We start from the raw sequence: 22,144 nt of genomic DNA on the forward strand, positions 1-22,144 counted from the left end.
ATTATAAAACATCTAACGGCTAAGATTTCATCTTAGGATAATTAGTGGGAATCAAAGGCCATCCACTAAGACATTAAACTCTTGGTGTAATTACCTTTTAAGGCCATGGTTAATTATTTATCAAGCCCCTTTTACAGACAATAAACAAAAATTGAAAAAAAAAACTATCAAATTCTAAAATTAAATTGACTAAAAAAAAGTTTAAAGACTAAGTTGAGAAAATGTGCTAAGTCGAAGGGCTAAAAGTTTATTTATCCTAAAACAAAAGTACGATAGCCAGGCAATGCGCAATATTGCTTCGTAGAAGCTCTTCATTTGTTCTGCCTTTTCTGCAGTCAAGACCCAAATTCGTCGCCGCCGCCGCCATCACCGCCATTTTGTTTTTCCTTAGATCGATTTTCTGAGTTTGCACGTCTTTCTTCCGTTCTCCCCTTCTTTTAGCGTCAATAGACATTGGGCGCCGCAACCGCCATTGGACAAGACAGTCTGTGGGCGCCTGCCTCCCCCTTTCCGTCCTTCATTCTCCACCTCTCTCTCCATTAAATAGCCCAAAATCAAGGGGTTTGGTAGATTTCATTTACCAATCTGATCTGGTAATTTCTTCATGCTCTTTTCGATTCGTTGTGGAATTTTAGTTAGTAATTTTTTATATTAACGTTTCGATAATAAAATCTGAAGTTTGTGATGAAATTGTTTTGTTCTACTTGGTTGATTTGCGTGTTTAGCTTGATATCTTGAAAATCAAAAGAATGAACTTGGATGCTTATCTCTTGTCCACCATAGAATCATGTTATATTATGATTATTAGAAATATGAAATACAAGGCTTTCACTGTTCTTAGTTGCAGGTGTTGTCTTTTGCTTAACTATGGAGGAAGAAAGGATAAAGGTATTATCATTTCCATCGGATAGCCCTCCACTCTCCATCATTGCCGCCGCTAAGATTGCGGGAATTGCTTTACCGACTCAGACTTCAACATCTGGATCTCTCACTTTGTCTTTCTCAAATGGGTACTTTTTTTTAGCTTTTTTCTTAGTGTTAATTTCAGTTTTGGGGTTTAGGATTTTTTTTAAATGAAATTCAATCCAGTGTGCCTGTCCAATAAATAGGCTTGAATTGCATGGAAATTACGTAATTCTCCGTTACATTGGTCGAGTTGCTGCCATTCGTAATTTCTATGGTGATGATGCTTTCCATGCTGCCCAAGTATGTCTTTCATTTCACTGAATCTTTTCGGCTTTCTCATTGTCCTTTTAGTTTAAAAGAAACAAGTGTTCTTTTGAGTTGTGTGTGTGGTGCTTAACAATAATATATGTATTTTGCTTTCCCAGATTGATGAGTGGCTGGAGTATGCTCCTACCCTTTTATTGGGTTCTGAGTTTGAGAATGCTTGTAGTTACATGGACATATATATGGAGAAACGCACATTTTTCGTTTCTCATTCTTTCTCCATTGCTGACATAGCTATCTGGTCTGGTCTTGCTGGTAAACTTCAAAACTCATCCGTTTTTGCTATATTTCAATGCCATTAGCCATCCAACCTTTTTCCCCTTATCATGCGTGCCTCATAGCTTATTTCTCTATATTTCCCTGACAACCAAGTCACCAACTGCAAATGTTTTGCTGCTCTTAACTCTTCTCATTTTTCATTTAAAAGGAGGCTTAACTGACTAGCTCATAAAGGATTTTATCTATTATACTAAAACCTATGTTACCCGGACTTGGGGGTGAATATTGGAAACAAAAGTGTCCAACACGGGTATAATCAATTTTATTTTCCATAAATTTGGAGCATCATATATTGATTCCTATGTGAAAATGAAGAGTCTAGCTGCCATAGACTAAAAGTGCATTTTGCTCATGTATGCATATAACAAATGTTCTATGCTTTGTAGGAGCTGGTCAAAGATGGGAAAGCTTGAGGAAGTCAAGCAAGTACCGAAACCTTGTTCGCTGGTACAATTCTGTTTCTGCAGAATACAGCGATGCCTTGAATGAAGTTACTGCATTGTATGTTGGCAAAAAAGGATTGGGAAAGCAGGTGGCAGCTAAACCAAAAGAGCAAAAGAGTGCTGATGGAAATAGTTCTGATAAGGTGAACTTAGGTAGCAGGCCCTCATCTGAAATAGATCTTCCTTATGCTGAATTGGGAAAGGTGCGATTGAGATTTGCTCCTGAACCTAGTGGTTATCTCCATATAGGGCACTCTAAAGCAGCCTTATTAAATCAATACTTTGCTCAACGGTACCAAGGTGAAGTAATCTTGCGCTTTGATGATACCAATCCCACCAAAGAAAGCAATGAATTTGTAGAAAATCTTATAAAAGATGTTGAGACATTGGGCATCAAGTATCAAAAGATCACCTATACTTCCGATTACTTCCCTAAGTTAATGGATATGGCTGAAAAGTTGATAAAGGAGGGGAAAGCCTATGTGGATGATACGCCACGTGAGCAAATGCAGAAAGAAAGGATGGATGGCATTGAATCAAAATGTAGGAGCAACAGTGTTGAGGAGAATTTAAAGTTATGGAAGGAAATGATTGCTGGCTCTGAAAGAGGTTTGCAGTGCTGTCTTCGTGGGAAGCTGGACATGCAAGACCCAAACAAATCTCTCAGGGATCCAGTTTACTACCGCTGCAATCCTGTTCCCCACCATCGAATTGGAGCCAAGTACAAGTTGTATCCAACATATGATTTTGCTTGTCCATTTGTTGATGCTGAAGAAGGTATAACACATGCACTACGATCTAGTGAGTATCATGATCGCAATGCTCAGTACTATAGGATTCAAGAGGATATGGGAATGCGGAAGGTACACATATACGAGTTTAGTCGATTGAATATGGTCTATACACTTCTCAGTAAGCGTAAGCTTCTCTGGTTTGTGCAAAACGGTAAAGTAGATGGATGGGATGATCCCCGTTTCCCAACTGTCCAAGGAATTGTTCGTCGAGGTCTGAAAATAGAAGCCTTGATACAATTTATTTTGGAACAGGTAAGCTCGCATTTAACTTGAACACAATTCAAAGCCTGTGACTGATTATTTTCTTGAAATAGTCTATTTTATACTGCCTCTAATGCACCTGCCTCATCTTCTCATACTATTTTGCATCAGCATTCTAACTCTAATAGCATCATTCATATTTTGACTGAATGTTCATTAAAGTGTCATAGTTTGCTTAAACATAGGCTTTGACTTCAATGATTAATATTTTCCATCCTTTTGTTCCAGGGGGCATCAAAAAATCTCAACCTGATGGAATGGGACAAACTCTGGACAATTAATAAGAAGATCATCGATCCTGTTTGTCCTAGGCATACAGCAGTAATTGAAGAACGAAAGGTACTATTGACCTTAACTGATGGTCCTGATGAGCCATTTGTTCGTATTATCCCAAGGCATAAGAAATATGATGGTGCTGGAGAGAAAGCAACCACTTTTACTAAGAGGATATGGATAGACTATGCTGATGCAGAGTACATCTCAGTGAATGAGGAGGTAACATTAATGGATTGGGGAAATGCCATCGTGAAAGAAATAATCAAGGATCAGGATGGAAACATAACTCAGTTGGTAGGTGTTTTGCATCTTCAAGGATCTGTCAAGACAACAAAATTGAAGCTCACGTGGCTTGCAGAAACTAGTGAACTTGTAAACCTTTCCTTGGTGGAGTTTGATTATCTAATAACAAAGAAGAAGGTATGCTCCTAATTATTAACATACATCTACGACTGTTTGTGCAATTTTGTCCTTTTTTTTTATTAGTAAATTCTGGCACAAGCTAAATACTAGTATATAGTTCCCATGTACTCCTTCATATTGAAAATTAGTACCGACTGCGGGCTTGTATTATTTGTTCACTATATTATCCTCTCATGGATGTTTTCTCTTCCACTTTATTTTTGGGGTGGATGCAGCTGGAAGAAGGGGAGGATTTCCTAGATGCACTAAACCCATGTACGAAAAAGGAGACAGCAGCAATTGGAGATTCCAACATCCGCAATTTGAAACAAGGAGAGATATTGCAGCTGGAGAGGAAAGGCTACTTCAGATGTGATGTTCCCTTTGTTAGACCTTCAAAACCAGTGGTGTTGATCGCAATTCCAGATGGGCGGCAACAAAGCATGTTGAAGTAGGTCTTTTACCCTATCTTTATTCTGATCTGTAGAGTGCGGGGAAGTTCCTCCAACTCTTTTCTGGCTAATACTTGGACATGCGTATCTATGACAATTTTTGGTGTAACATTGTGGTTCCTGTTTGTTTTATGATCATTATGAACAAATGTGTGGGGGTCTCTCACCTGTTAGAGAAATATGCAATGTGCCACTTTCCGTTGCAGTTCAACATGGTATTTATTAAAGCTTATATTGATCACAATTACACACAGGCGATAAAAACATTTGAACTAGGGTCTTAGTTTTTAAGAGATATGGCTTGGATAGGTTAATACAGATGGTGTATTACATGCAGATACTTGCACGTTCTCTTTCTCTCATCGTCCTGTAAATCTTGTTCCTGTTTTATGTTACACATATCCAGACGAGTCTTTATTGTTTTATGTTCTTTAGATTGGATATGGGTATATAGGCTTGACATTAAATATGAAGCATTATTTCTATACTCATTCAAATGTATGTCAAAAAATAACACAATTTTTTCTCTTTACTCACTCACCCAAATATGGTGGTTAACCAGAAGAGACTGGTAACATGTTGGTATTTCGGTAATACAATTACTAATAAGAAAGATATTCATTCTATATAATTTTATTTAATTTTTCTATCCTTCTATATTACGAAAAAAGGAACCTAGTTACAAATTAATTATCAAAACGATATGGTTTTTGCTGTGTATTGTAGTGTCCAAAAAGCTTTTACCTCAATAATTACATAATTGTTAAAAATATAATAAAATTAAAATTAAAAAATATATTTTAAAAGGGTGTCGTCCTCTCAAAAGTGGAAAATAAAAAAATACAATTTAATGATAGTAAAAAAAATTACTTAAAGAAAATTAAAATAATCAATAATAAAAATGTGGGGACAATTTTAATATTAATTAAAAACAAAACATAATTATTTTCTATAATTAATTAAAAATAAAAGTTAACATTATATAATTAATATTTAAAGAAAATAAAATAAAGTTTCACACATCTTTTTTATATGAAAATATTATTTCATGTTTATTTTAATTTTCTTTAAATATTAAGTTGATTTTTTTATATTTTTAAGTGCATTTGCATAGTATGTATGTATGTATTTTTAAGTGCATTTTATATGAAAATATTATTTCATGTTTAATTTTATTTAATACATACATACAAAAATAATAATATACATAACAAACATACATAACAAACTGGCCTTTTAGCCTCAATCTGTTTAACCCTCAAAAAATTCCCTTTAGTATGGACTTCTTTGCATACACACGAATGCTAATAGAAACAAAAATTAGAAATCAGTTATAATCTGAATAACATATCTAAAAACAAAATGTTGTCAATAAAATATCTAAATAAATTATAATAAAAAATTGTTAAACTTTCTTTAAACCAAAAACCGAATGTTCCTAAAAAAATTTGTCATTTTCTGAAGATGAGTAAAAAACAAAAGATTTCTATTTTAAAAAAACAAATCAAAGATGAAAAATGCTTTCTATATGGGTAAAAAAAATTATCCAATCAATAAAAAGTTATGTTGAGTAATTGATGGTGAAAAAAAAAACCCAGAAAGGTTTAGTCAAATACCTGCAATCAATGATGAAAATATGACAACCTTGATTCAAATACAACAAATGGTTGGGTAATCGAAAGGCCTAACTAATCGATGATGAAACAAGGTTTCTTTCAGTGAGATGGTGAATAATTTCTCAGATAATTGGGCAATCAAAAGGGTTTGGCTGAAGGGTGGAATCGAAAGCCTTATTCGAACAAATGTTGAACGATGGAAATGAGACTGCTGAAAGGATTCAATGTCAATAAAATAAAATCAAATATGACTTTTGTTCTTCAAGAATAATCCAAGAGGTTTTTAAGCATTTGAAAATATTTCTTTTCCAATCGATTCGGTAGATGGTGGAAAATATTTATTTATTTTTTGTTATTTTAATAAATGATATTTTTAATTATATTTTCCAAGGAGCCAGGTCAACACGAGTCAAAGGAGTATTATGAGTGCAACATGTGGCGGCGCACGAGTGGCCAGTGCTGCTACGTTAGCAAAATCTTAACAATGTTGGGCTCACGTATCAAACTAGTAGACGAAAAAAAGTTCGGGTACCAATCTAGGACAAAAAAAATTATAGATACCAATTTGGGAGAAGTGAACAAATTTAAATACTAATTTTATTTTTAACCCTTTTATATTCAATTTTTAATTAAGACTTTCATTTATAAAACATGCACATATTATCACATACAAATTTCCTTCATTTAACAAGATGGTATATTAACATAACATAATTATTCTTATTAAAATCATAATTTGTACACATTTACTTATATCCAATCATTTAATTAATGAGTTCATGTCAACTAAATTTTACCATAACCCATTCTTACTTAATATAACATTCCATAACTAAGGCCATTATCCCATCTTATTATTTATTTTAACAACTTTCAAGACATTACATCAAATATACATTATGGTAAGGTATGAGTATCCATGAGCTTTCCAACACTTATTTTCATCCTTATTTAGCTTGAAAACCCCATTTCTCACCATTATCACATAATCCCATATTCATGAAAACAACAAAAAGTTAATATATATACATATATATATGTGCTTCCAAAGGTTTCTCAAATATTAAGCTTAATGAAGTAGAATACATCATCACTTTTCTTGTTGAAGCTTTCTCTTTTTAGCTCACTTTTTCACACTAGAAATACCATAAACCCTAGCTGAAATTTGAAGATTGAAGATGAACTGTAGCTCATGAAAGATTTTTTTGATGGCCTATGACGAGAAATTAATGTGGGTGATGAGATTCTCCAAGAAATTTCAATGGAAAAGCATGAAAAATGAACAAAAAAGAAGAGAACTCCATGGAGAAGAATGCTAGTGGGCAGCAGCAAAGGTAGGTTGATGGGGGTTTCTTTTTCTTTCTTTTGTTTCCTTTAAAAATCATGCAAATGGCCCCCAAGCCCACATACAAAATTTCAAGCCCAAGTTCACTAATTGGAGCTCAATTTTTCCCTATCATAGTCCAATGGTCCAAACACATTCCATATGTCCAATATAGCTAGAGGTGTTCATGAGTTAGGTTGGGTTAAGGTCGGACTAAACCTAAGCATAATATTAATATATTTTATATTTGTCCAAGTCTGACCCGGACCGAAATATGAGCTTAAATTTTGTCCAAACCCGCCTATATTTGCAAAAGACTAATCCAATCCCATCGCCAAATAGCATTTATATTGCTATTTCTTACTCACAAGATCTTTGATTTATGGCTTCGAAAATAAATTTCAAATTTTACATCTCAAAACTTTATAAAATCATGAGTTTATAGATCATATTTAAGTCATATAAATTTAACATGCACCGTCATAAATATACACATTATGACCTCGATTTTAAATATATGATTATCACGTTATATATACTCACTAGAAGATTTCATACCGAATAGTGATCTTATTATACAAACCAATGCTTTCCCTATTCTACATTGGCTAGAAAAATTAACCATGCATATGACTTATTTCATTTCTAGTCAAAATCACTTTTAATCCAAACTTTATAGCATAGAAAAAATGTGCAATCATTTTTAAAACTCATTTAGTTTAAGGTCATTTAACAAAAACAGCCACCATAATTATTTATATTATATGATCATGTACAAACTTTCATTTTAGCAATGAAAATAATGTCTCATCGATATCATCCAAATACTAGTTACTAATATCATGATTTGAATAAACAAATAATTCAATATCTCAAGTTAAATATATATCATGAAAAGGAAAGATTTTTTTTTTACCAAAGAGTTTCACTCACAAATTGGATGGAATGAATTAAATTTCAATTCTTCAAACTTTTTTTTTTATTTATAAAACATTAATAGGTACCTCAGTGACTCTTTAAAAAAGATCACTTTTTAAGTTTCACTTTTTGATTTCAAGAAACCATTCATTCAACCTTTTACAAGTATTCGTTGGACCTAGTGACGCAACTTTTCGATTTGGGAAGGCTCACCCGAATGGTCATAATGCTTTTTGTTGAATAGAAGCATGTTCAACTAAATTTTGAACAATGTCATTACCATTCAAAATGAAAACAACTTTTCGATCCATTAATAGACCCTTTTCCAAATGTGCATTTTCGTTCAATCTTCTTTCTTTCTTTCTTTTTTTCTTGCAAGATATATAATATATATTACAATGAACTAACATTTGATTTTTTTTGTCAAGTAATTGATGCATGAGACACCTACATCTTTTGCATAATGCAATTCAATAAACACAACAATTGAAATCTAATTATGCAATAAGAGTAAAAAAAAAATGACATACCTTTTTTTGTGAGAAAGATATTTCTAAATCAAAATTTGACAAGATGATTTATTGTCATGCAACCACAATTGCCAGTATCCATCTTCATAGTACCATGCTTGTAGTGGCATGTGAATGTGTGGTGAACAGACAAGTCTTCTTTAATTTTTCATAGATTGCGAAAATAGAACCTTAAAATCATTGGTGTGTGGGGATAAAAATAAACTTATGAGAAATTAGTGAAGGTTTAAAGGCGTGTAACAATATCACTTTCTTTAAGGTTCTATTCGCCCCCACCTATATTATGTGTGCAAAAGAGTTACTGGCAAATGAACCCTTGAGGATACAGTGAAGCTCAATGACTATCTACGTTTTACACTGACGGAAACAGTCTACTGAGTACTGAGCAGAGCATAACAAGAATTTATAAAGAATTTTTGCAATAATTCTTTATAGAACAATCTAGGAGTATAAAAGATGGTGAGAGAAATGGAACAAACTTTGTTTATATGTTTTGGGTGTATCCTACAAATTCATAGGGACATAACTACTCAAATGGATAGTCATATCATTAGCAATAAAAATATTTATTCAATAGATATCTACTTGAATAATTATGACTATTTATAACTTATTCATAGGACATAACTTTTGGTTATTTATAACTTTTTATTTGTAACTATTGAAACACTATATATATTTTAAAAATATTCCAACAAAGATGGAACTCAAAATTGTTATCGGAGATGTTTCATGAAGTTAGATTGGGATGGCTGACTCTTTAGCAAAATCAGGATGCATTTAATCAGAAATGTTTTATGCAGCTTGGTGACTACTCATACCACCCTGTTGTTGCTTTCGGTGCTTGCTGCTTAGCTTTACTATGCGACTTTTCCACGAGTTGCTTTCTGTTTTTTTATAGCTTTCCTTTGGCCTTGTATTCAGTGGTTTTCCATTTAGTTTAACTTTGTGGATACCTAGTACATTGGTTATTGGTTAAATTCCACCATTCATTAAATTAAGAAAAGATGAGAAATATTTGGTTATTGGTCAAATTCCTTCATACATTAAACTAGGAAAAGAATTGAAAAGAAAAATGCCACAAGAAGTGAGATTAACTTCAACATGTATAAATTTTATTAGTTTTATACAATTTTTATAATTTTTTTTCAGTTATGAAAATATTTTTAGGAAAACATATCAAACAACAGAAAATATTTTGCACAGAATCATTCAAATACTAAAAATGTTACATTTTCTAAAAAATCAATCCATGAACGGTACGATTGGCCCAGAGAGACTTCTCAACTTACAATTTGCTTGACAAGTGGACTCACTCATTAACCGCCACATCAGATCTCAACTATCACGTCCCATCTAATATTACTCAAGACACGTCATAACGCTACTTTACTTAAACCTATGGCACCAGACCTATTGACCACTTACCCCCGGCCCACTAATAGTGACCCGACACGTGATACATCAAGACAGGGTATAACATGTAGATAAGCCTCATGGCTTAAGATTGGATGCAAGCACCCTACATATCCTCTTTTACGATCTCACTCCAAGCTGTCTTCTTCTCCCTGTCTTTTACTCCAACCACCCTACTAGATGACTCTTTCACTCTATCCTAAAAAGGGTGAACCACCTATCTCCGCCCCCTACTCTTTGAATCAACAAGTTCGAAAACACGTCAATGACGATAGTTGCCATCATTGACGATTCCAATGTACAAAATATACCAACTAATATTGGCGTTTCTAACGAAAATTAATTCAGAATTAAAGCAAATATGAACATACGAGAGAACCATGAATGGACAACAAAAAATGGCAATCAAACTGTATTCATTGAAAACTGCGTGTATGTTTCTGTGTATGATTTCTTTGTCTGTAAACAAGGCTAATTTACATTCATTTTATACAATAAAAAATACAAACCTAAGGTATATTAATTCTATCCTTTGGATAGCAATCAATGAAAATCTGACGATGAAATTTAATACTCTGCAGAAGCCTAAAGAGCATGATACTTTACAAGAAAGAAATATGGTCAAAAGAAGGAACAAAATCACCTTATCATCGCCTTTGATGGTCCAAGATCGGACTCATTTCTACTTCTACAGCTGCAGACTGATTCTGAGCCCAAAACTTCTCTGCTTCCCGTGCAATCTGAACATCGCAAGGTGCGTAAAACTGATAAAGAACTTTCACGACAAATCGAGGTATTAGTGCAGTGACAATGATGGCAAGTAAACAGCACCAAAACAATCTGGTTTTCGCAATTTCAAAAATGGCCCTGTCAAAACAAATAATAGGTTGCCAAGGATCAGAAACTATACGCAAGCAAATTTAACTAACTTCAAATGAATCATTTACTAAAATGCATGGTTGGCATGCTAATTTATGGCAACTCATTAGCCTTATAATGTAGAATCAATTGCAGACAGTTCTTATACCATTAATTATTGCCATCTTCCTAAGGCCTAGAATATAATAACCTATATTTACTCGAACTCAGGTATGTGTTGGATATGAGTATGTATCTGACATGAGTATGTTCAACTTTTTCTAAGTTTTTCCATGTATTTGGTGGGTCCTTGGAGGATCATATCCTCATACCAATGTCTGAAAATATGTTCGACATGGGTACTTAAAAAAAATAGAGTTGGAACACCATAGATAATAACCTCATGGCTAGAGCTAAGAGCACGGAAACTCTGAAACTTGGGGACAACGATATTTATATGCACACATACACCCCAAAGCACATCTATATGTTACATGGAGGTAACAAAGTAAACTCGAACCTTAAAACCCGTCCAAGAGCCCAAACGTAATCTAAGTCGAGATGAATAAAACGAAAGACTCAGACACAAAGAATCAGAGATAACCTGATCCCTAAAAAATCCAAACCTAAACCTAAAATAACTCACCCAACAACACCTATTTGCCACCTCTATATGAATGCACTAGTATATATATTTTTGTATAATACTTTTGTTGTATAGCAAGTAAGGAAAAATAATAACGTTCTTAGATATGTTAATGTGGAAAGTGTCAAAAACTATTATCTTGACACTATTCACCTACATGCTTAATTAAAATAAATCTGATGTAAAAGAGCTTACCAGTAACCAACTAAAGATGGTATAGCATCTATAATGATGACGCAAATAAAAGTTGCGATTATAGATCCCCAAATGGCTGCATGAGTTATCCAATTCCATTGGATGACATCCATGGCCAAGTGTAAATTAACCAATATAACTACTGCAAGAGTCCAAAGATCTCCGATACTTGAAGCATCAATGGTGCTGCCCCAGTATGCGAGAAGAGGAATGAAAAAGACAACCACACTTTGGTAGAGAGTATCGAGCATTGTCATCCAAAAGAGTGTTTTGTTATAGCATTCATCTCGGTGCCCAGCCCCATACAGCTGAGGATGCTTTAAAAGTGTGAGTCGACTTAGGTCCTTGTCAAGAATACCGACAACAATTGTAGGCACAGATGTGTAGATTACAGAATACAACACACTGCTCCACTCATTGATTGCAGTGGTCAAAGTGAAACCAGTGAAGAGCACATACCTGCAAAGAACATAGAGAAGTAAACAAGTGCTCATCCATAGGTGAAAATCCGCACTGATTGACCAAAATGCGATTCAAAGTCTATTCCAAAAGTGGAAATTATAATCTTGAACGAATAGGGATAAAAAAATCAATTATATTTATCCTAATGGAGCAAAGGAAGAATTTTACTACACATATGCATATATGAAATGATGACATTTTATTGCCTCAACCCCACTTTTGGCCTAGTTAGGAGAAAAAGATACCGTCCCTAAGCCAACCACCTATTGTAGGTTGAATATCGGCAATTAGTACACATGAGAAGATTTGTATCTGGAAAATAAAATAACTCACCAAAATAGAACAAGGACGAACACTGCATTCCTGTAAAAATTGTATAGTATCATGTAGCCCATCCGCTGGTAATTCCAATGCCCATGGACAAACAACAGAGGAACTAAGAATCTGAACTGACCCATTGCAAAATCGGATGCCATTACAGCTTGCCTACCCTCTTGGCCACTGATGCCAACTCCCACATCCGCCATTTGGATCATTGAAACATCATTAGCACCTGTGAAGCATCCAGTAGCATTGCTTAAATCAGCAAAACGAAATCAGTTGAAATTCAAGAGAATGATGATTACCATTCTCTTTTTTTATCGTAAGATTATGATTAGAAAATCAAAAGAATGATGATTACCATCTCCAATGGCAAGTGTCATGTCTGAGGTCCTCTTCTTTACAAGGGAAACGATTCCGGCTTTCTGTAATGGGGCCACCCGACAACACAAAACCACAGAACAATTACAGGCTAACTCGAAGAGCTGCAAGCAAAGATGAATAATAAAGTCACATCATCATGCAGGATAGTAGAAAAGTGAAAAAAACAAAACAAAGGCAAGTTGACGACTCCTTACCCTTTCTTCGAGTTCACTGTCAAGAATATAAACAAGGCTGGTACCATCAATAATCAATGCTACAGGTGTTGAACCGGATCCCAAAGTTCTGCCAGTTTCATTTGTAGTGCCAGACATAGTTGTAAGTTTCTTAGACATGATGATGGCATCTTCTAAACTCTTTCTGCATGATTCCTTAGAGTTGCTGTTAACTATAACTTGTGTCATTTTACTGGTCAACAGCTTTGAGGAGTATCCAATTGATATGGCAGTTTCTTGCTTGTCCCCAGTCAACACCCATACTTTGATCCCAGCTGTTCTAAGAGACTCAATGGCTTCTGGAACTCCTTGCTGTAGTTTATCTTCGATACCAGAGGCACCTAATATGCAAAGATTGCTTTCGATATTGCTTGCAATCTTACGAAGCAATCTGGCTCTACCCATTAAAGCAGTGCTAGCCACCTCAAATGCAGAATGCCATTCCTCAAATTCTGAAGTACTCAGTTCTCTCATCCCAATGACAAGTGTTCTCAAGCCTATTGAGGAGTAAGACTGCAGATGGCCTTCAGTTGCACGAATTATACTCGTATTCAGAGATCTGTCTATGACACTAAACATTGTTGTGTCAGCTCCTTTTACAAACACTTTAACGGACTGGTTTGGGAACCCCAATATAACAGACATCCTCTTCCGATCACTATCAAACTCGTGCAAACCCAAAACATTGAACCTGCATGACCCAAAAAAATTTTATTCAACAATGAAAACTTAATATAAATGAAGTCCAGGAGTACAACCAGCATTCCTTTAATACGATTGTATACTATATAGTATATATACACTTTTCTTCTCCCAAAGCAAGAGAATTTTCAATGCCAGTCCCTAAATATTACAATATCCCAACCTCCAAGTGTCTTGAAATTTTAAAAAAAAAAAAAAGGAAAGAAAAATGATGATACTAAATTCAAATAGGTATTTACATACATTTCACCTACCTCAGTACTTCGTATATATGTAAAGATTAACATAAAAAAATGCCAATAACCTCAAACAATATAAAACTATGATTAATCCATGAAAAATAAAGTTCATAGAAGTCGATCACGCCCTCTTCCCAAGAAATACTAGTTATTTTCACTTGTGCAGATTAAGAATGTAGTTTTCAAACCATCACTTTATTGTTGCAAAAGTAGTAGAGGAAGCTTCTCCAAAGGAAATATATATACTGACTATCCAGAAAAATAAAGGAAATTCACATGCCTGCTTCATGGTATAATATGTTCCATAAAATTTTGACCCTCCAGAAGTTCCTATCACAATTAAAGCACTCTGTCCAAGCATTTACAGTAAATACCGACACCAAAAACTCAAAACAAATCTAGTAGCAATTCCTGTATTGATGCTGGCAGAGGTTATCACAATATAATGATACAACAGAAATGGTGGAAACAAAACCAAGACGATAGAAGTCAGCACTTGATATTTACCTTTTCCTTTCTCCTTGAATGTCAATAACAATATGGCCAGAGGTTCGCTCTATCAGCATAAATCCATATGCTGCAGCAGCATAAACCAATGCCTGTTCATCTGGAGACTCGCCTTGGTAATCTATCAACCTCAAAGTAGGATCAGGTGTATCCACAATTATTGGCACAATAGTATTGCAAGCTGCCAGTGCAAGGAAGAAATCATGGACATAACTGCCTTCTTTTGTCTCTTTTCCATTCCTAACAAATTGTAGAAGCTCAGGGTCAGTCTTTACTACCATCTTCGGCCTCAAAACCTGCCCATCCGCTAGATAAGAATAAAAGAGTTTAAGTTAGAAAATGCTAAACAAACCTCAAATAAATTTCTTTCTACACAGAAGTATTACCAGAGATAAATTTTTTGTTTACCTTGGACAAAGTAGCCATCTTTCTGATCTTGTGAAGTTGCCTTTCCACCATTGTAATCCACTCCCCAAATGCTTGCACACTGGAATTCCATCTTGTTCTCAGTAAGCGTACCAGTTTTGTCAGAGAAAACATATTTTATTTGTCCTAAGTCCTCATTTATATTCAAAGCCCTACACTGAAATCTTGTATTTGAAGACTCATCATACATCTCAGCATCTCGAATCATAAAGTAAGCCTGACCGACCCGGACTAACTCCATGGAAATATACAGTGAGATAGGAATCATTATCTGAAACACAATTACTGACATGAGGAATGTGAAAAATATTTCCAATCCCCATCCATGATAATTATAATTTTTTTCTTCATCCTCAGAGAAGTCCTTTCTTCTATAAAAGGGCAAGTAATCCAACTCATCCCTGTGGCGTCTCAACCAAACAGCAGCACAGACAGAGACAACTGTACACAAAGCAACAAGAAACAGTGAAAGGAAGATGATCTCCAAGTTCATATGGGTCTCAAGTCGGCTCCTCTTTGATGGAGCCCCTGAGTTGTTAAGCATTGCTTTGGTCTCACTGCCAGCATACACAACAACCCCAACTGCCCAAGTAGTATTTTTGAGCTCACAGCCACGAAGTATAATATTAGAGGGACCAAGGGACACTCGTTTCCCATCAACTTCCATGTTAGCCTGAAACCCATATATGTTCCTGTTGGGTTTCTCGCACTTGATCAACCCAGAAACATTTTCCTTTTCCGGAATCTTCTGAAGAGTCTCCTGTTTGGCATATCGTGTCTTCAAATTAGACTCTCCATCCAAATTAATAGTCTGCACGTATGCAACTCCTGTCGGTTCACTAGTTGAGAGTAGAACCATATCACAAGGAATAGTTTCATTAGCTTGAATCTTGATTATCTCACCAACCTGAATGTTCTTCCATTTCTTTTGCTGAAATTCATTATTAACCAAAACCAATGCTAGCCTATTATTCTCAATCCTGTCTGCCCTATGGCGCCTGTAGTCCTCGTATGCGTCTTTAACAGCCGTAACAAGAAGGACAAATGCCAATGGCAAAATGGAAGCTGTACGGCCGAATACAGCAAGCTGAGGCAGCTGATTGAGCACTGCGATCACAAGGAAGTATATATAGGCAACTCTATGAAACTGCTCGAACAAGTTCCTAGGCAAAAATGTTAGGATTGAGTACTTTGCGGTCCGAATGGAATTCCCAGCAAACTTAAACCTCTCATTTGTGTTGACAGGATCATTTATATGTACCAACCTAGCATCTTCATCATTGATCTCTTTCTGTGACATGCTATATGTATCTGACTCAGCACCTTGAGATCCATATCTCACAGGCTGTGGTCCCACATCACTAAAGTTCACTTCTCTAATCGAACTCCCTCCCAAAGATTTGGAACGAGCAGAAAAATTACTCCTCCTTGATGAGGAACTTAAGGCAGGTTCAATACTATACAAATTCTCAACAGGGGTTTTTGAGTCCATCCCAGAAACAAATCCAGGATCCCCCTTGTTCAACTTTCTTCTCTAAAATCAGAGGGGTATAAAATAAAGTAACCCAAAAAAAAAAAGAATTCTAGAGAAACCACTTTTGAGGCTATGATCTATGGACCAAAGACATCTCCAGCAGCTCAAAGGTCAAGAAATAAACAAAATTCACGAGAGATACCCAGAATATGATTTGAAACAAATTTGCTAAAAGACCAAACTTCAGCAACAGATATTAAGAACAAAAAACCAACCCAGAATTCCAATTCAGCAGAGTGAGATACATCCAAAATGATTTACACACATGAACACATGATACAAAAACAGGAACAAACAAGAAAGAAAGGAAGGAAGGAAGAACCTTGAGTTGATGATCGTGGTGGGAATATAATTTAAAAGTAACTTTAGCAACAAGAAATTGAAATTGAAAGGGATGAGAGGATATCTGTACAATGAAAGGGAGAGGGTGGGGTGAGGAGGGCTGCTTTGTAATCTGTTGTTGTTGGTGTAAAGGCGTGTTTGAAAGAGGGAAATGTCCAAAGTCAAAGGCATTTGCAAATGGAAAGGAGAGGAGTGGGAGGGCGGCTTTTGCAATGAAAGAGTAAGGAAGAGTCTTCATGGGGTGGCGACAAAGGAAGGATCAATATTCAAAACCCAACCATTTTTCTCATTTGACAATCAAGTCTTGAAGATTGCCTAAACCTGGTCTACACGTAGAAGAAGGTTCTTCGATAGTGAGAGAAATTCAATATCTTACTTTTTCTATTTCTAGAAAGTCTAGGGGCTCACTTTGATTTACACCGTAATATTCCTATTTCTACACGCTTTGAATCACTGAATTTTCTTACGTACTCTTTTTATTTACTTATATTTAATGTTTTCGGATAAAACAAGTTAAGAAACTTAAATGAAATTAAAATAATAGAGTTTCATTTGTTATATAAATAATAAATTTATCCACCCCTCCTACATAGAAATTTTGATTTTTTTTATATAAATAATTTTAATTATTATTTAATTAAGAAAACAGGAAAATTATATACGAAAATGATCCGTTTGTTATAATACCCGTCAGTGCCGCCGGTTGGTGCCCCTTTTCCCCCTAATTATGACCCAATCATCAGTGTTTAATTTTTTTTTAAAACACTGTCGATTGGGCCATGACTAGGGGGAAACGAGGGTGTCGCTAAGAATGTTCAAACTTCGGTTAAAACAGAATTAATTGACCGAACTGATCTAGTTCGGTTAATCAGTCGGTTAAAGATTTTTTGGAGTTTCGATTAACGGGTTTGAAATCGGGTAATTAACAGAACTTAATAAATAATATTATATATTATATGTATTAGGTTATTACTAGTTCGGTTAATCCGGTCATATGAAAATTATAAATTTATTTTTTATGTGTTTCATACTTGTTTTAACCAAAACAAAGTATATAAATTCCGATTAACTGACTAAATTAATCGAAATATTTCGGTTCGGTTAATTTTTTTTTAAAAAAAATTCTAGTTCGATTAACGGTTAAAGGATTAAAAAATTCGATTAATACTAATTCAGTTCGATTAACCGTTTGAATACCCATAGATGTCACCGATTGGTTAGACGACAGTGACAGATATTATAACAAACGAATCATTTTTTATTATAAAATATACTATTAAGAAAAAAAAACAATGATGAGAAAATTCCAAAATTAGGAAAGAGAATGATTGGCATTAATTAAAGGTAAGGGTGTTCCATTAAGAAAGTTACAAAGTTGTCTGACATTTCCTCTTTATTGTCAAGTTTTAACAACTACTTTATTTATTTATTTATTAAATTAATCAAATTTGGCTGCTGCTTTTCCTATTTTTTTAATAAGAAAATTAATTGAATCTGTAGTTTCAATGTTTCATAAAAACAAATTATTCACGTGTTTTTTTATTTTTGCCATTTATTTATGTGTCCACTTATAGTTATCTAGAAGGCCATATATCATTATTTTATAACTAAGGTATATTTTGGTATTTGTATTTTTTTTTATCTATTTTAATTTTTAAACGTGATAATTAAATCTATTTTGATCTATTAAGTTAGCTTCAGTCAAAATTTGATGATTTGACCAATATCACTAGAACATGAATAGATTGGACGGATCGAGAATCGATCAATATAACGGTCCAAACAAAGGAATTGAACCAATTAACTTGGAAATTGTTTCAAATTGGTAAAAATTGAAAACTGGGACAAAAAGCAACAATTGAACCAGTTTACTATTTATTGTTGGTCCGATAATCGAACTGATTAATTGAGAATCGATTATTAAAACATTGAACCTGACATAATCTCAAATTATCACATCATCAAACTTTTTGATAATTTTCAAGTTCAAGAACTAAAACAGACTTAATTGTCAAATTCAAGTACCAAAGTGAACCAAATTTAGGGGCCAAAAATTATATTATCCCTTATATAATTTTTGACAAATCAATTCATTTAAATCTTGATTATCGAAATACCAAACAAATCATATCAAAATCACGTAAGTTTGTTGATTTCAAAATGCTCCATTTCCGTCAGCACAAATACTGATCCTTTTTCGAGAATCTATGGTTATCTCTCTTAACAATATTGTCTCCAATGTCTGGACTTATGTTTTTATTTGAAAGTGTAATATGTGTTACTATTGCACCCAACACTTGTTGGTATTTTTTTTTTTTGTGAATTACAATAGGAGGGCTAAACCCTAACAGCAACACAACCAACATGACTCGAACTCAAACCACACTTGAGACAGTGAACATCCTATCTATCAAATCTATATTTAATTTTAAAAATGAATGAAAGGTAACTTTATTTTTGTTCTTGGATCACTTGCTTTTTTGAGAATAGACAGCTTCTTCTTAAATTGTTTTTTTATTTGTTAATTATTGAAGAATCTTTACTCATCATTAATATTTTTACAAGTAATTGGATTTAGCAGTTTAGCATTATTTGTCTCTTAGAATAACGAATATAGAATTAGCGTACGCTCACCTACTAATATCTACCCGTAAAAGATTTTTTTTTTTAGATATCGGTATTATTATCGATATCGAGGATGTAGATTCGAGTGAGTGAAGCGTATTATCTTCCTTCTTTAAGTATTAGAGAACATTTATAAATAATTTTAAGCATTATATTAAAATAGCGGATATATATTTAATAAATAAGTAAATGAAACTTAGTGGTCAATTTTTATTGCTTAATTGGGTTTTTTATTAATTAATTATTATTATCGGAAGGAATGGGTTTTTTTCCAAAGTGTTTGGAATTTATTTATCCAAAATTTGTATATGTTGTGGTATATTTGATATTCCATTACCACAAACGAAATTATTATTCCACTTTTAATTTATTATTTTTATCTGAAATGCTATTCTCAATTACTGTTGCATCTTTATTAATATTTTAATAATTTAATTGTATTAATTAGGCACAAAATTTTTGAGTTGATTTAAGTTTTCGTTGGATGGATAGTGCTTGTTTCCGGTAAAGTTAAAAATAAGAGTGAAAGTGAAATTGGATACTGCAACGTGAGAATAAAAACAGTATAGAGATATGTGTTTGGATTCAAATTGTAGCTATAGGGTGAGGTGAGAATAGAAAATTACTATTAAAAATTAGATTAAAATAATAATTCTTCTACCATTATTAGAAATTATATATAATAGAAATTGTAAATTATTTTATTTTATAAAATTATTAAAATGTGTAAAATTATAATTTTATTTAACCATTGTAATAAACTAATAATATTAATATTAATATAATTATAAAAATTAAATTTAAGAAAATTGTTTAATATATAATACAAAATCTACCATAATTCTTTTTAAAATAGATAGATACAAACATAAATCAATCTTCAAGTGAATGTCATTTTAAATATTTATTTTAATTTTGTTTTTTAATTCTTTGGATATAGATCTTAAATCAAGATACTGAACTATCATATGGATCAACCTTTTTTATGGAATTAAAGTGTCATTCATATCCGTTTTATGATCTATAAAGATTAATTCTTTTGAGATTCATATATACCCGTATTGACAATATCATTGTCAAGGTTCGAACCAAATTCTCGTTTTAAAAGTCACCAACACTTATATGTATGGATAAACTACTTTAAATAAAATAATCAAATATATAAAAGAATTACAACATCCTATCTAGTACTTATTTCAATCATACTCATAATTCAACAAAATAAAATAAAATACTTAAATCTTCACATTTAAAATAATTAGTAAAATAAAAATTTTAAAATAGATCAGATATAAAATTGATTCATGAATTATATGCAACAATACATTAAAAATCGTTTAAAAATAATCGTTTGTCGATTAAGACTTAGCTCAATTAACATTGATGTTGTTACGAGTGTAGGAGGATGTAGGTTCGAGTGCGTTAAAGCACATTATCCTCCTATTTAAGGGTTGAGGAAGGGCTATGAGTCGTTTATAGGTATTGTATCAAAAAAACAGATAAGATAATAACCTATAACGAGATTAATATTAAAAAAAATTCACAGTGATAAAAAATTCACAATTATATATGTATTATTAAAATTATATGATAATAAAATTATCAAATAATAATATAAACTAAATATATCAAATAATAATGAAAAGCATATATTTTAGTAAAGAAAAAAACTATTAAAAATACTAAAATACGATTTTCATTAATTCTTTAGATGAAATTATATTTATAAAAAATATTTTTAATTTAAATTAAAATATTTTTCTAGTTTTGACATATAAATTAAAAATAAATTTATACATTATACATACTATTAAATTACCAATATATTAATATTATCTTTATATATATATAATGTTAATCTCCCACGTTTAATTTCTATTAATTATAAAAATTGATTTTAACATGATTAGATATTACCATATTTATATATATAAATTATATTTATTTAATTAAAATATTTAATTATAAAAACGTAAATTTTATTTTTTAATTTACCCAATTATATTTAATGATTTTATAGATTTAAAATTTTATTGATTAACAATATATTATTTTATTTCTAAGTAAAACTTTTACATGATATGGTTAAATTATTTAATTTCACATTCATATACTATCACGTTAATTAATATTATTTTTTATCACATCTTATTTATTAATATACTAATAAATTGTTTTTAAGGTTGACTTAGTAATATAATTAATGGATAATGATAAATTTAGCCCTCCATATTTACATTTTTTTGTCAATTTAGCTGTAACATTCATACTCGACCAGCTCACCAAGTTTGGGTAACGGATGCTACAATTACCCGTCATATCTTACTAAATTCCTAATTGATTATTTGCAATCCTAGCCATAGTATATACTCTTACCCGTTACCAAATTTTCATAAGTAATAACAATAATAACTTCTCATTCTAAACGTTGAAATAATTACTATTCCATACAAGTATTGGGCTCATGTCGCCCTTCCAACCTAAGAGACTATAGCAATCATTTACAACTTAACGAGACATATGACTTTACTATGGTTATACTCAATAAATTCCCGAGGCGTGGCCTCTAAGGGTGCCCCTCTATATGCATGAAACAGCTACCCCCATTCACATGGGTCTAGCTATGACTGGCTTGATTCCCCCATCACAATCCTCGAGTCAAACATTAACCTTGCAACCAAATGGTTCAAATGTAAGTTCAGACGAACTTAGTGAGATTCCATTCAGTAATGCTATACAGGTTATCTAGT

At 32.9% G+C, this 22,144-nt stretch overlaps 2 protein-coding genes across 3 annotated transcripts; one reads left to right on the forward strand and one right to left on the reverse strand.

The window, feature by feature from the left end:
* The first annotated feature begins 286 nt into the window (after positions 1-286).
* On the forward strand, positions 287-4,381 carry LOC105779646 (glutamate--tRNA ligase, cytoplasmic). Of its 2 annotated transcripts, none has more exons than XM_012603493.2 (7): positions 287-593; positions 842-1,010; positions 1,110-1,206; positions 1,332-1,485; positions 1,896-2,998; positions 3,236-3,703; positions 3,922-4,381. In XM_012603493.2, exons 2-7 carry the CDS (start codon positions 868-870, stop codon positions 4,138-4,140), a joined length of 2,184 nt encoding a protein of 727 aa, XP_012458947.1. In that variant the 5' UTR covers positions 287-593; positions 842-867; the 3' UTR covers positions 4,141-4,381. The 2 variants fall into 2 exon arrangements, with proteins under 2 accessions (XP_012458947.1, XP_012458946.1); XM_012603492.2 differs by having other exon boundaries at positions 848-1,010.
* A 5,945-nt stretch (positions 4,382-10,326) lies between these two features.
* Positions 10,327-17,066, reverse strand: LOC105779644 (phospholipid-transporting ATPase 1). The gene is made up of 7 exons (XM_012603490.2): positions 14,876-17,066; positions 14,468-14,774; positions 13,002-13,710; positions 12,785-12,908; positions 12,436-12,655; positions 11,641-12,099; positions 10,327-10,808 (listed from the first exon to the last, which is right to left on the reverse strand). Exons 1-7 carry the CDS (start codon positions 16,383-16,385, stop codon positions 10,589-10,591), a joined length of 3,549 nt encoding a protein of 1,182 aa, XP_012458944.1. The 5' UTR covers positions 16,386-17,066; the 3' UTR covers positions 10,327-10,588.
* Positions 17,067-22,144: the final 5,078 nt, after the last annotated feature.

Source organism: Gossypium raimondii, chromosome 4, assembly GCF_025698545.1.
Source record: "Gossypium raimondii isolate GPD5lz chromosome 4, ASM2569854v1, whole genome shotgun sequence".
Classification (NCBI taxonomy): domain Eukaryota; kingdom Viridiplantae; phylum Streptophyta; class Magnoliopsida; order Malvales; family Malvaceae; genus Gossypium; species Gossypium raimondii.

Coding starts and splice junctions, on each gene's coding strand:
- LOC105779646 (XM_012603493.2), top strand. CDS start 868: ATGGAGGAAGAAAGGATAAAGGTATTATCATTTCCATCGGATAGCCCT. Junction 1,486..1,895: donor TATCTGGTCTGGTCTTGCTG/GTAAACTTCAAA, acceptor TATGCTTTGTAG/GAGCTGGTCAAAGATGGGAA. Junction 3,704..3,921: donor ATCTAATAACAAAGAAGAAG/GTATGCTCCTAA, acceptor GGGTGGATGCAG/CTGGAAGAAGGGGAGGATTT.
- LOC105779644 (XM_012603490.2), bottom strand. CDS start 16,385: ATGGACTCAAAAACCCCTGTTGAGAATTTGTATAGTATTGAACCTGCC. Junction 14,775..14,875: donor AGATGGCTACTTTGTCCAAG/GTAAACAAAAAA, acceptor ATTCTTATCTAG/CGGATGGGCAGGTTTTGAGG. Junction 10,809..11,640: donor CCATCTTTAGTTGGTTACTG/GTAAGCTCTTTT, acceptor TTGTTTTGACAG/GGCCATTTTTGAAATTGCGA.